The 14,914-nt window shown below is 39.4% G+C and overlaps 1 protein-coding gene and 1 long non-coding RNA gene across 3 annotated transcripts; one reads left to right on the forward strand and one right to left on the reverse strand.

Moving 5' to 3' along the window:
- Positions 1-515: 515 nt before the first annotated feature.
- Positions 516-9,427, reverse strand: LOC122025379. The gene is made up of 4 exons (XR_006123681.1): positions 9,286-9,427; positions 8,947-9,201; positions 1,848-1,971; positions 516-850 (listed from the first exon to the last, which is right to left on the reverse strand). It is a non-coding gene; the product is annotated as an uncharacterized LOC122025379 (long non-coding RNA).
- Positions 8,847-14,197, forward strand: LOC122025378. Of its 2 annotated transcripts, none has more exons than XM_042584186.1 (5): positions 8,847-9,596; positions 10,838-10,911; positions 11,053-12,648; positions 12,759-12,891; positions 12,975-14,197. In XM_042584186.1, the coding sequence occupies exons 2-5, from the start codon at positions 10,867-10,869 to the stop codon at positions 13,622-13,624; spliced, it is 2,424 nt and encodes an 807-aa protein (XP_042440120.1). In that variant the 5' UTR covers positions 8,847-9,596; positions 10,838-10,866; the 3' UTR covers positions 13,625-14,197. The 2 variants fall into 2 exon arrangements, with proteins under 2 accessions (XP_042440120.1, XP_042440119.1); XM_042584185.1 differs by lacking the exon at positions 8,847-9,596 and adding an exon at positions 9,713-9,849.
- Positions 14,198-14,914: the final 717 nt, after the last annotated feature.

The following is a 14,914-nucleotide window of genomic DNA, read 5'->3' on the forward strand; positions in this document are numbered from 1 at the left end:
TCTTGCCACCATTTGAGAAAAAGGCCATTGCTCTTGCCACCATTTGAGAAAAAGGCTATTGCTACAAATTTTGCTACAATTGAGAAAAAGGCCATTAAAAGGGGGAGAAATAACTTTAGGATTAAGCTTTCTTCAAAATTTAGAGTTAGAAATGATAAGTCAAATCATATAAATCAATATTATAAACATTTGTATTAATTTAAGAGTAATATATAAAATTGATATAACTTAGTAAATAAATTAATTCTTATTTATATAGTTAAAAAAATTAATATATTTTTTAAAAGTTTTGTCTATTATATTGAGTTAGCTCATATCTAATATTATAAGTTAAGTATTTGTATGTGTGTTATATCTAATTTTCTTATATTGACTTTGTGGTTCTTCTCTTTTCATTAGGAGTGCTAACTTCAAATTAACTTTTATTAGAGTAACAGCTTGATGTATATAACAGAATAAATCAAAGTAAAATTTACTTCAAGATTAATAAAAATAATTAACACTGGCACGTTTCGATACATTAAAAAGAACATAGTGAGTATCTTAAAGGTCATAAGCCACTAAGTTTGACAAGAGTTAAAATAGAGAACTGGCCTTTGTAGCAATGTCTTCTCCTTTTGCCTAAAACCAAAAGAATACACAAATTGAGTTAGAGATTTGCCTTCAGCAGTAACATCTCATGGTGTTTGCTTCCTTTTCATTCTTAGAACATCTTCTGGCGAATGATTAGTTGCATTTTATCTATAGATTCAGCAATCGTTCAAACTCCGAAAAGCAGAAGTCCGATCGACGAATGAGTAACAGAGTGCGCTGGTGAACACGTGGCCGTCCAACCTGTCAAGGATGCCTCCTGCGTGGAATATAGGAAACATTTTAGGTCGAAGAAATGTAAAATATTACAGAGCTTAGCTGTATGATGTGGCACATTGGAAGAGGCAATAGAGGTTGTGTTTCATATTGATGCTTCAAATTCACAGTCAATCAATCGAGACACATACAGTTTGAAGCATAAGACTATAAGAGATTCGAATTGCAGTGACACAAGAAGCAAGTATCCTGACTCCTAACTATTTGAGATTTAAAACACAAGAATTACTGGGAGTAACATAAATGAAAGTAAGCTCCCCAGTTCATTTCAAGCCAAACTTTCGGTCTTCAGAACAATATAATATCGGCGCTATGGTGGCGTATGCCAACACATGGTGCCAGAGACTAATCTGTAAATTCATAGCACCATTTGGGCCATTTGGCCTTTCATTTAGATCTATTTTCTATCTTAATGATTTCAGATTTGTTTCAAGATTACTCAATTCTGTAGTTCCTTTTGATCCTTCAAGTCTTCAACCATTCACGCGAATGTACTTCACAATCGTGAAAAAACACTACTGTTGCGTATACTCAGTAATTACTCTCTTCTTTTCTCTCATGCCATCCACAGATTTATTGCAAGTAGCTTAGCTGAATATCATGTCTTATGTTACTCAGATTCTTGTACTAGTGCCTGACATGACTATTTTAAAATATTTTTGCATGCAATTAATAGAATAATTGAATACAGTTAGAGTGCCATTTTAAGTGTCGATATCTGACAACAGGTATAGAGTAGGACAGATGAAGAGTACAAGTAAGCTCATGTCAATTAACTATGAGATATGCCACAAAATTGTTGTATGATCATGTCAAATTAATCTGAGATATCCCACAGCTACAAGGATCTTTCACGAAAACACATCAAAACCGAAACAAACAGAGACCGCTGCATTTGTGTCTAGAAGAGTGTTCCAGTGGAAGTATAAATGTAGGTCTCAAGAACATTAGTGAATGTCACAAAACAATTAGTTAAGTACCTTAATGATGTTGTAGGCCGGCATCAAATCCGTGACCATATGACAGAAGTCGTGGTGCAGCTAATTAAACCAGCAATAAGATCTTCTTTGGACTAATACCTGTAAGCGGTATCTGGCCAAATGCCTAGAAATTACAGAAAATTGCATTATTATATGGTGGGGAAGTAGGACAACAAGGAAATAGAAAGAAACTTAGGAGATATGCTAATTCAATTTCACAAAACGAGCATGAAAAGAAAATAGACAACTCTATTCTCAATATTCTTCTTAATCCAAAAATCCTCCCCAACTCCTTTGCATACAAACTATTTAAAGACTTAAGTTAAATGCAATAATAAAGTGCTTTAGTTTTTCTAAGCGTTGGCACAATTTCCCCAGCTTTTGACTTAACTCCCAAGCATTTTTGACTTCAACTCCCAAGCCTTTGTAATTTACTAGCAGCCTTTTCAATTCCCCAATCTTTGACTCCATTCCCTAGCCATTAGCTATCTGCCCTGCATCATCGTGGATATGAAGATGATATTGATTTCTAGATCATTTACCAAAAGTGCAAAGAGGAAGTACACGACGATTAATTGCTACATATGACTTTCTTTTTAAGGGAGCGCGTTTATGCATTCCCAAATGTTCTCTAAGAGATCATATCATAAGAGAACTTCATGGTGGAGGGCTTGGTGGACATTTTGGATGAGATAAGACTTGGCTGCTTAGGGCATCTCCAATAGTTAAGAGTTTTACAAAAGCTTTTTTTATGATCTCAATATGTCACATCATGCCACATCAATATTCTAAAAGGGTAATGCTAAATGGCCAGAATCTGGCCAGCTAGAATTCATGCATGCATGCATGTACAAGGGTATTTTAGTAATATCATATGCATATATTAATTACATGCATGTACATGCATGTATTATGATTAGACGATAGAGAATTCTAGTTGGCCAGATTCTAGCCAACAAGATTTACTCATTCTAAAAATCTATTGAAACATCTCCAATAGTTAGAGCTTTAAATGATTTTTGTGTGCTCCATTTTATAATATATAATTGCATGACTACATGCATGTTACATCAATTTCAACATAAAAAAGCAGCTGTGAAATTTCACTCCTGTTCTTTAACAACAAACTTCAAATCTTACATCCACAATTGTTAGAACTTTTTTATTTAGCTTTTTCATTTTACAAACCTCTTTAAAAACCTTGCATTGGAGATGCTCTTATAACAAGAAGTATTTTTTGGCCTATAGTTTATCGAGATATTGTGAAATTCATGAAAAGGTGCCGAATATGCCAAACTTGCAAGGGACAAAACCAAAACTTGGGTGCTTATACTCCCTTACCTATTCCTGATCCTCCTTGGGAAGCTGTTAGCATGGACTTTGTTGTTGGGTTGCAAAAGACACGAGGTATTGATTCTAACTTTGTGGTGGTGGATCGCTTTTCAAAAAAGATGCATTTTATTCCTTGAAAGAAGACCATGGATGCTTCATATATTGCTTATTTGTATTTTAAAGAAGTCATCAAACTCCATGAAATCCCAAGACTATTACGTCAGATTGTGACTCAAAATTCCTTAGTCATTTTTGAAGAAGTTTGTGGCAGAGATTGGGTACTAAACTACTTTATAGTAGTGCATACCATCTTGAAATGGATGGATAAATTGAGATTGTGAATCGCGCATTGGGAAACTTACTTCGAAGCTGTGCTTCAAAAAGGCCAAAGCAATGGGATACCGTCCTTTCTAAAGTTGAGTTTTCTTATAATTCTGTTGTGAATCACTCTACAAGAAAAACTGCTTTTGAAATAATGTATGAGAGCAATCCTCGTTACTATCTGAACTTTGTTGATGTTCCTACCCTTAGTAAGGCGGCTGAAGATTTTGCAAGAACAATGACAAGGGTCCAAGAAGAGGTTTAAAAGAAGCTACATGAAAGTAATAAATCCTATGAAGAAGTTGCAAATACCCATAGAAGAATTCAGATTTTCAATGAAAATGATCTTGTCTGGGTTTATTTGAAGAAAGAGAGATTTCGTGCCGGAACCTACAACAAGATCAAAGAAAAGAAGATTGGACCATGTGACTTTTGAAGAATATAAATACAAATGCCTACAAGGTCGAGCTCCCATCACACGTGCATACTCATCCAACGTTCAATGTTCACGATTTGACTCCTTATCATGGAGAAAATGAGCTGAACTTTGAGTCGAGTTCTTTCTCGCGTAGGGAGGATGATATAGGGAAGATCACTAGTGGCTAGGCAATGGAGTCAAAAGGTTGGGGAGTTGAAAAGACTGCTAGTAAATTACAAAGGCTTGAGAGTTGTTGTAAAAAATGCTTAGGAGTTAAGTCAAAAGCTGGGGAAATTGTGCCAACACTTAGAAAAACTAAAGCACTTTATTATTACATTTAATTTAAATCTTTAAATAGTTTTTATGTAAAGGAGTTGGGGAGGATTTTTGGATTAAGAAGAATATTGAGAAGAGTTGTATATTTTCTTTTAATGCTCGTTTTGTGAAGTTGAATTTGTTGGTGCAATTTTCCTAGGTCAAAGTTGACCAATTTGACTAAGCTTGAGTTGACTCAAGCTTGAATCATGATGTTTGAGTTTTGATATTTGACAATATATGAAGATTGTAGGTGTAATCGTCCGTTTGTGAGAAGAGTCAAGTAAGTCAAGATTGACTGACATTTGGGAAGAGCCGGTGAGTGAAGCCGGACAGATGAAAAACCCTAGTGAGTGAAGTTAGATAGTTGAAAAATCCTAGTGAGTGAAGTCAGGTAAGAAGTCCCAATGAGTGAACTATGCAGTTGGAAAATCCTAGTGAGTGAAGTCAGGTGAGAAGTCTCGGTGAGTGAAGTCTGGCAGATGAAAGCCAAGTTAGGCAGCTGGAAAATTCTGGTGAGTGAAGCTAGATGAAAAGCTCTAGTGAGTGAAGGTAGGTAGTGAGGAAGTCCTGGTGAGTAAAACCAGGCAGTTGAAAGTCCAAGTGAGTCAATGGTTGACCCGACACTTGGTGATTGGAAGTCAAGGCTGATTGGACACTTGGCATAAGGAGAAAAAATCCAAGTGGGTCAAAGGAGTGACCGGACACTTGGCATAAGGAGAAAAGTCCAACTGAATCAAAGGGTTGACTAGACACTTGGTGAAGAAGTTCCAGCAGGTCAAGGTTGACCGATGCTAGACAATGAGGAGTCCCAACAAGTCATGGTTGACCGGATGTTGGGTAGAGGAAACCTAAACTTAGGTTTGAAAGTTAGATAATCGATTAGGCTAATCGATTACCATAGCTTAAGCGATTACCCTAATTGCTTAAGCCCGATAAGCAATCAACTTGATCGTTTAAGTCAGGAATTCGCAAATACACAGAAGCTTTGGTAAGCGATTAAGCAGGGTTGCTTAATCGCTTACGGGTCGTGATCGCACAAACAGAAGAATGCCTAATCGATCAAGCTAGTCGATTAGGCATGCGTAATCGATTAGGGTAAATGATTAAACTTCAGAAAAATAGCCGTTATACAGGTTGCTGACGTGGTAGTTGATTAAGGAGATTCTTAATCGATTAAAGCATCCGAAGAGCCGAAGAAAAAGGTGGACGTAAGCACTGTTTCAGTAACTCTCCTGTCCCACTCTCTTCAACGATTCTCTCCAACTCACCACCAGATTTCTTGAAGATGTTGCATTTCCAAATTGATCAAGAGGTGGACAAGCAAGAAGGAGTTTCAATGTTGTAAATTTTGTAAGATTTGTTTGTATTAGCTTATTTTTTCTTCTTATTGTATTGGAGTCTTGTACGTGGTTTCTCCACCTCTAGAGTGTTTACGAGGAGTGTTTTGATAGTGGATGTGTGAGAGAGGGCCGGATCCTTGGATTAGTCACCTCATTTGAGGTGGATACCATGTAAATCCTTAGCGTTAGCATTTGCTTGAGTGTTTTCCGTTGCAACAACTCATCGACCAAGAGAACGGAGCTAATCACTCCCCCTCTAGCTCCCGAAGTGTCCCAACAGTATATCTCCTAAGTTTCTTTCTATTTCCTTGTTGTCCAACTTCCCCACCATATAATTCCTGCATCACTATATCATGCATGTCTAACAATAACACATTTCAGAATGAACATACTAAAAAACACACTTATGTTAAAAGACCTTTGCATCCTACAACATGGAAAAGAAGAGGGAGGAAAGTTAGTATGAATTTGTTCATAAAGGAACAACCTAAGGGAAATGATATACCCTTGAGTTTTAGTTCATAATAATAGAGATTTTCAATAACATAAGAAAAAAAGGTGTCCTCTAGGTAAATATTGAGTGAACAGCTTAATAATTAAGCATGCATAACCTAATATAATGGTTAAGAGAGTGAATGATCAGGAAATCCAAGAGGCATGCAAATTTTGGATCTATTACAAGAATACCAATTGGCGGTTTCTATTTTCTTTAACTTCATAAGAGATCAATTTTAGTGAAGACTTTATATGTCTTCAATGCTATCGGACAGAATGGAAGAAGAGGTTGGAGAAACTATACTTAGCTTAGTCACCAAAGAAATTAGAGAAATAGTTATCTAAAAAGTAGTATGACATCGACATTCAGAGAGAGCTACTCTCCAGTTAAGTTACTCGATGCATGAATAAAATTCACACTACACATGTTTAAATATATAGCAGCAATTTGAAAACTTCTAATAAAATAGAATGCAGTGACCACTTTGGCACAAATGTGTTTCGAAACCTGTATAAATCTAATGAGAAAAAGACTTACCATTCCACCTTAAAAAGCCAAGGTGTCTGCTGCAATTATGCTGCTAATAGATATCGAGGTTGCTACAAGTCCAAATATGCAAAGTATCAAGAAAATACAAACTTAAGGCAATTACAAAAATAACTTGGAATGTCTGTGATGTGAAAAATAAAAACCACAGCTCGTAAAGCTAATGACTCAATACGTTGAGTATAACGAGGTCTGCAGCCAAATGGTTAAAATTCACAGAGAAAGCAGGTTTAATTGACTAGATTTCACCTTGCATAGCTCAGAGAAAATGAGTGGCATCCAGCTTAAAGCAAGGAACATTTACAGATTTCCACACCTCAGTTTAATTTTTACAGTGTATCCAAAAGTTAAAGCATTAGTTCTGTATGATGATGTTTAAAACTAACGACTGGATGAACTATAAGCTCCATACCTAGATTTTTCTATATATCTCATTGATAAATCCTATGCCTCCATACTTAGTGAGCATATAATAAGTTTCTCTAGCATTCATAATGGATCCAGGCCATTAAACTGAAGAAGACAGAATTTAACATCCAATGATATTCATTAAGCGAATATGAAACAAATTTTCTGTGAAGTATTGAATAATAATGGAAAAAAAGAAAAAAAAAAACGTTGACATTGATCCCGTCTAGAAGCGGTGGGAGATGGAGGGCCGGTGAGATGGCACTGGTGTTGACTAGCTTGAAGAACTCCAATGAACACCTTGCTATGAACTCCAAACAATTCTGTGCAAGTGATCAATAGCAAAAAGGGGAAAAGAGATCGTTAGAAGGTGAGCCGGGGGGTCCCTGGGGCAGTCACAGAGCCACTCCGATGATCAAGTCAAATAACGACGATAGCACAAGAACAACAAGAACAGTAAGAACTTGTGCCAACGGAGAGGGACTCCCTTATATAATGTCTCTCACAATCTCCTCATTAATGAGGCATTATCCTACAACCAGTCAAGCTATCACATCGGTATGTTTACACAGTGTCGCATCAATCATATAAGTATGGTCAAGGCATATTGTGCATGCTGCATATTTGTACGCAGATACATCCTCTAACAACTCCATGTGTTGCATTAATGGCAGAAGGTAGGCTTTTGGGGCCGTTAGATTTAGAGGAACCTATTGGACCTGTTTGTCCCGAATAATGGGCCTGAAGATGGCCCCTTTTAAATGAGGGTCATGTCCTTGGACTTAATACTGTATGTGAATCAAAAGGGATATGAGGCACGTGACTATTTTGGTTGAACCATATTTGTCCTTCTTATTGCTTTATCTGATCGACAAAACTGATTGGGAGACTAAGGAGGGCCAATGACCATCTCTTTCAGATCAAAGTAGACCAAGGTCCCCCAGACAGAGCCGCTCAGATAGGGTCGTTCAGACAGACCAGGACCTTCTCAGACCAGGGCCGCTAGAGCATCCGACCGACCAGTCTTTCTAGCTAAGCAGAGCATCCGACTGACCAATCTTCTTGGCAAAGCAGAACTAAGTCAATCCATTAAAAGCCCCATTAGACTGCTGGGCGCATCACCCCTCTTTTTGCCTCATCTATTGACATTTAGACAGAGGTAACATGACCTCTGACATTTTTGTCTGAATATGACCCTCTAACACCTAGACAAAGGTATCATGACCCTCTGATATTTCTTTGTCTTGACATGACCCTTCTATAAAAAGTCTTGCCCTGCATGCACGCAAGGAAAAAAGAAAGAAAAGGGAGGGGGGGTTAGAGAAAAGGAGATTCCTATTCTCCTGTACCATTCATCTTCTTCATTCAAGAGATCACCGAAGACAGACTTAAGCAGTTACGACCAACTCATCGATCTATCCGAGGACGCCCCCGGGCCAAGGAATGTGGCCCTCGTTTATTTCTCACACGTTTCCTTAATCTCCTATTTAACCCACTTCTTACTACATTTTTGGGACCGGCCTAGAACGTCGGAGTGCAAGGCCGGGACAAGTCCGATCTATTTGCAAATTCTTCCAGCGACGGGGACAGTTCACCCCCTCCTCCTGGTTTCTAGCTCGAAGTCTCCTCACGATCAATACTAACACCACATCACCGGTGGTCCACTCTTCTCAGCTTCCCGACGGGATCAATATAGAAGAGCAAGAATATGCCAATGGAACCATGAGTTTGACATATCCATTTATGTAAACCAATTTGCCTAAAAGAATTCTTTCTTTCTCCATTTGTATGGCATAGTTCTAACATGAAGCATCTTTCCCCACCCTTTCTGATCCATTATGCAACTCTAGCTCAGGAACATACAATGCCCGTCCTGATTGAAGTGTAAAATTTAACGACATCGAAAAACAGTGAACTTACAGAGTCAGTATGGGCATGAGAGCATAAATAGGCGAGCAAACTCTCGATACATATCTTGGTGGCGGCGTCATCCCAGCGGCAATCCCCCAACTTCGAACCAACTCAAGGCCGCAAGGAAGGCTGCAGCAGCCTCCCCCCACAGTGAACATCCATCCGCCAGCCAGAACAATTCCACCAGCACCCAGCCCGATGCCAAGGCCAAAGATCACCCGCTTCCTCTTTCGGCTTCACGACCACTGCCTCCGCACCCTTCGCCTGCAGATAGGCAATTTAACTATACGCCGACAAAATTGGGACAGAAAAAACACAATCTTGATGGGAAAAGGGAGAGAAGAGTACCTCGACGGCCTTGCGGAAAGGAACGAAAGCCGCAGGCCCGCAGAAATACGATAAGGGAGGAGGCGGCTGGAGGGGAGGAGGCGAAGCAGGAGAGATGGGATTAGGACGCCACCGCCCAACTGCAAGGGGCGGCGAAGGGGGATGTATTTGGCACTGTGGGGGGAGAGGGAGGTGGAAGAAGCCGCATCGGCCGACTTCAAGGAAGGAAGCAGCGGCCGGCATCGAGGCGGAGAGCGTTGGGCGAGGCGAAAGGCAAATCAGAACTAAGTCGGCGGCGGAGGAGATCGAGATCGCCGAAGAAATCGCTGAAGGTCATCTCCTCCGACTCTCCCAATTCACATTTCTTTTTTCCTTTTCTGTAAATGTAAATCGAATATATAAAATTAAATTGAAGTTTGGTAAAATGTGGTGAAACCAATCCATTTCCCTTCCCATCTCCTCTCCTCTCTCGCTCGCCCACTTCACGCAAAAATGAGAGACTGAAGAATGAAAGCGAAGTGGTTGGCAGCGGAGACAGAAGTAGCATCGAAGGTTAAGGCGGCGGCATAGCCGGACGTGAGCAAGGTCGGTGATCGCTCTCTGTTTCCTTCTGTCTTTCTCTCTCACTCAACTTTGTTTGCGATCCGTACTCGCCTCTTGGCTTCGTTATCCCTTTTGGACTCCGATCTCAATAGTGGGAGCTCGAAGATCGCATTAGGAGCAGGAATGCAACATTCCGTTCCGTAGATTTTTCGGCGGCGACCGCATTTTGCGAAATTTCTACTTTTTTATGTGTTGCCATTGTTCGCAAATACTTTGGTTGATCGATCGATCGATCGGCCCGTAGAAACCATCCTATTTCTTCTGATTCCTTCGGCCGCTGTTACAAAAGGGGTGAGCCTTCGCTTTTTTTTTTTTTTTGTTCCGCTCAATTTTCTGCTGTTTCGGATAATGTTTGAGCTCGGATCGCCTCTGAGCATTCTGTTTTGAGCGATTCTCCTGGGAATCTTTCTGTAAACTTTTGTCTCGCAACCTGTTCACAAGAAGACAAAATTCTCAATGAGAAATCGCTGCCACTGTTCTGCCTTCCTGTTCTTCCTGTTTGCTTTCAAACTGCCTATAATGCCTTTTTGGTCTGTTTTCTCTTTCGTGAATGCGTTCTCTCTTCCTTCATCCTCTTCACTTTCCATCATCCTTCTTCGTTATTCACCATCTTTCTTCCGCTGAAGATCACCCTTCTTGCGGGATCAATCTCTTCTTTGGTAACAATTTTTGTCGCTGTTGTTCTTGCAGTAGGTGCAGAATCCTTGGTTGTTTCTAGTTCAATGCTTTAAATGCCAGATTTTTGTTTCATTCTTCGAATTCTGCTACGAAACTATGCTTCATCATCAGATATTGTTCTATCCGTCTTCTTTACTATTTTGATGAAATTATTTTGAGATATAGTTCATCATTAGATTTACGTGACGGTAGTTTACTTATTGTATCTCTAGCATTGAAAACCTTGATCCGGATGAACTGTAATTTTCATGCCCCAGCTGCCATTCATACTCAATATATTAATTTCTTGCAGCTGGTAAAGAATAGGATCTAATGCAGTAAATGAGGTCGATTTATCCAGTTGTCAAAGATATGGAAGGAGAACAAGTAAGCAATCGCATCCTTCGGAACTTGGATGCTTGTTTTTATCTTGTTCTAATTTGTATCTAACTACAAATAAGCTGTGAGTGGAGTAGATCTCCAAATAAGATTTTGAGTGAAACCCCAACTGATATGCTTGTATCGCAGGAAACTGGTAGTGATACTGAATCTAGATTGATCGCACCGGGTGTAGTAGCGAGGCTAATGGGGCTTGATTCTATGGCAGTGCAGAATTCAATGAGAAGGAAAGCGAAAGCTCGAAATAAGAACTGTTTAAGCACTGGTTTTGTGGGAGAGTTTCATCAATGCCAATGGCAGGAGGGTGGCAACTCTATGCCATGTGAGGTTCATTCTTTCGCAGGTGAAGAAGATTGTAGAGATATATATGAAGTAGAACAGCCGCTAAAGAATACCTGGTCTGAAGAACAGTTGTATCAACGACGAATGGCCCTTGTTCGGGAGAAGTTCATAGAAGCAAAAAACTTGGCCATTCATGGCAAGTTCCTTGAGTCTAAGGAGTTCCAAGATGCAGTAGAGGTTTTGAACTCGAACAGAGATTTGTTCCTTAAATTTCTGGAAGAACCAAACTCAATGTTCAGAAAACATGTCTTGGAGCCACAGAGCGTTTCTCAACCCTCTCAGATGACTCGTATTACTGTGCTGAAACCTTCCAATACCATGGACAGGAAAGCTAAAAGATTGATGGAAAAACGACGGCTATCAGATTCTGATGAAAGTGTGGGGAAAGCAAATAGGCATTGGAGCACTGGTTTCTCTGAGCCTGGATGCAATGCTTTATCCTCACCGACAAGGATAGTTGTTCTGAAGCCAAGCCCTGGAAAACCCTATGACACAACGACTATACTTCCCAACAATTTCCCAACATTGATGGGTACACATAGTTCTATTGGAGATGTGACTTGTGATGATGAATCAGTAAGTTCAAGAGAAGCAGTTGAGAAGATAAGTTATCAGGAACAAGAAATCCAGGGTAGAAGCAAAAAAGATGAAGCTTTATCGTCCTCAGTATTATCAAATGTATACATTGGCCATCAGAGCTCATTCAACAAGTCAGGAATTGCATACTTGGACTATGAGGTTAAAAGTACAAGGCATTCTGAGATGGCAACTTCAGCTACAGAGCGTTCTTGGGACAGAAGTGGTAGTCCAGTAACAGCCTCATCCTTTGATCAAACATCTGATTCTCCTGAATCGTCGTTTATTATAGAAGCCAAGAAAAAGCTGTCGGAGCGGCTAGCTTTGGTGGCATCAAATGCCAATTTTCAGGAGCCAAGGCATGTAAGGAGATCCAGAAGGATGCTAGGGGAGATGCTTGCTATTCCTGAGTCGACAAAAGAAGGAATCAATGAGGAGCTAACTCATTCCAAGTTTGATGCAGAATATGACCCAAATGCACTCTCCGAATTCTTGTTAAAACTTAGGCCCAAGGATGAATATACTGAAGAAATTCCCCAACTTAATGCAGGGATGTCTAGTTACTCAATCTCTAAATCTAGTGTTCAAAAAGTAGCTCAAAAGCCAAATAATGGGAGGTTATCTGTGAAGGATAAGATCTCAAGTTTTTTCTTATCTAGAAGCAAAAGGCCAAGAGGAGACAAGCATTCTATAGCTCGTTCAGTTGATGATGTTTTATCATCTTTTAATGCTACTTTCACACCACAAATCCTAGGTGCTTCTGATGGACCATATGATAGACCAACTGAAATCTTGATGTTTCCTGAGGTATGAAATCCCCCTCAATTTTTTTCTTCCTTTGTGTCGTATAAATAATTCATCATAGGTTACTAAATCATTCTTTTGGATTCCTACATTGGGGTGTACATGATTTGCAGGTTGCCCCTATCGAAAATTTTGAGGAAGAACAAGATAAGTCTAACAACGGTTCAGTTTCACAAGCAAAATTACGATTCGATGTAAACATTGGTATATCTCCAGCATCTGGAGGTTCTATTGTTAGACGTCCATGTAAGTACCACATATCTAATTCTACTTCTATTGATGCATATACTCTACTGGAAGTTACTAACGATGCCAATCTAATTAAGCAGCAACGTCTAGATCCCTACCGATTGAATCCATGGCTCGTTCATTATCACATTGTGCCTCTTGCTTTGATTTAGCGTCACCAAAGTCCTTGAATTCTTTTATGACTTTCACGAAGGCAGATGAAGAGCATGATCAATTTGTCTTTCTTCAGAACTTGTTATTGTCCTCTAGACTGGACAGCAAAAAGAGGATGGTTTATGAAGGGTGGCATTCGATCGATAGTCCTTTGAATCCATCTCTGTTATACAAGTCGTGCCACATGGAAGACAAGGAAGAGAAATGTCGAAAGAGATGTTCCAGCAGGAAGTTGCTGTTCGACTCTGTAAATGCTGCATTATTGGACATCGACCAATCTGCACTGTTTGCAGCATATCCGTGGAACCGAAAGCAATTCCATGAGTTCTATGAAGATGGTGATGCTGCAGTGACAGAGCAAGTATGGAAGATTGTTAGAAAAGGTGTGGTAGGCGATAAGGGGGAGCTGAGTTGCAATGGCAGTGTGGTAGATCGGTCGGTGAACGAAGAGGTGGCCGGGAAGGGATTGGATCAAACAAGGTGGTTGGAAGTGTGTGAATTCAGCAAGGAGATTGGTGGGGAGGTGATGGAGGAGCTGGTCGAAGAGTTGCTGTCTGAATTACTATCTTCTCGCTGACCCAACCAATCAAAGTTCTCTTCTTTTGTGTTTGTGAATTCTTTCAATCGAAATCCATTGTTGAAGGTTATGATAAGGTGGTGCTCGGTTGGACGTCACACACCTAATAGAATATCAAGTTGCCCGCAATTTGTAATGTGTTTGTCATTTGTGTTTCTTTTGCGATACATGGAATGCAGGGGGAATTCCTTATTTCACTCGATCATCTTGATTCATGGATGAATCAGACTCCCAGTCGACCGAAATTGCCTACTCATTTATCAAAACCAAGGGGTTAAGATGATCATCCATCTAATATTTCAGAAATCAAGCGTGTCTGAAAGGAATTTCCCGACTTTGCCTTCTTACTTACCCGCAGGATGAGGCTGGTAACCATCGAGCACCATCATTGCTGCTATGCTGAGTTTGCGAGTGAGAGAGGTTCATTTTCGGATATGATTAGAGAAGAGCAGAAGTGTCGATAGTCTGTGCCCGTAAGTAGACGTTGTCGGCTTAGCATGACCAAGTTGTTCCTTGTGTGCTGGCTTGAGTTGTAACTAACTTGACATGTGCAGAGTTAATTTTTAACTCTCAATGATGATGTTCAAATTTATTTATTTTTAAAATTTATCGAGTTTGAGATCGGCATAAGAAAGTATGCATAAATTATATTTTAAATTTATAAGACGAAGTCATTTTTTTTTCAAAAATTAATGACAAAACTCAAACACCTAAATTATATATAAAAAATAATTACAATAAACTAATAATAACACATGAATATATATGGTAAAAGTTCCAAGTGGACATAAAAATATGTAATTTACTCTAACCTAACCTAACCGATCTGACAGTGACCAGATTACGAGAGCAGCAGCAACAGAGTAGCAACGTTTTAAGTTTTTTTTTTTAATTAATTAATTAATTTTTAAATTTTTACCATTAAATTTCCAGCTCTAATAGGCCAACCCAGACAGGCATGAGGACAAATAGTCAGTTTGTCATTCCATCAAACTGCTCCAACATCCAACTTCTCCGCTTGAAATGCTGATTGGTGAAGCAACTTGATAAACAGAGGATCACCAACATTTTTTTATTTAATAATTCAAGTATCCAAATTTCTTTCGACTAAGTTTGGAGATAGAAAGTCTTCCTCCTGATTCGTCTACGGTCTACTGGATAAATCCAGAGCAACGACCGACCTTCATTAACATTGATCCATCTTTTTACAGCCCTAAATGTTTTGTAGAATCTAAATGCTTACCGGCCAAATCGCCATCTTCCTTCCCAGCATTCTCTTTGAATCTTTGG

Source organism: Zingiber officinale, chromosome 9B (genome assembly GCF_018446385.1).
Source record: "Zingiber officinale cultivar Zhangliang chromosome 9B, Zo_v1.1, whole genome shotgun sequence".
Classification (NCBI taxonomy): domain Eukaryota; kingdom Viridiplantae; phylum Streptophyta; class Magnoliopsida; order Zingiberales; family Zingiberaceae; genus Zingiber; species Zingiber officinale.

Coding starts and splice junctions, on each gene's coding strand:
- LOC122025378 (XM_042584186.1), top strand. CDS start 10,867: ATGAGGTCGATTTATCCAGTTGTCAAAGATATGGAAGGAGAACAA. Junction 10,912..11,052: donor AAGATATGGAAGGAGAACAA/GTAAGCAATCGC, acceptor CTTGTATCGCAG/GAAACTGGTAGTGATACTGA. Junction 12,649..12,758: donor AAATCTTGATGTTTCCTGAG/GTATGAAATCCC, acceptor CATGATTTGCAG/GTTGCCCCTATCGAAAATTT.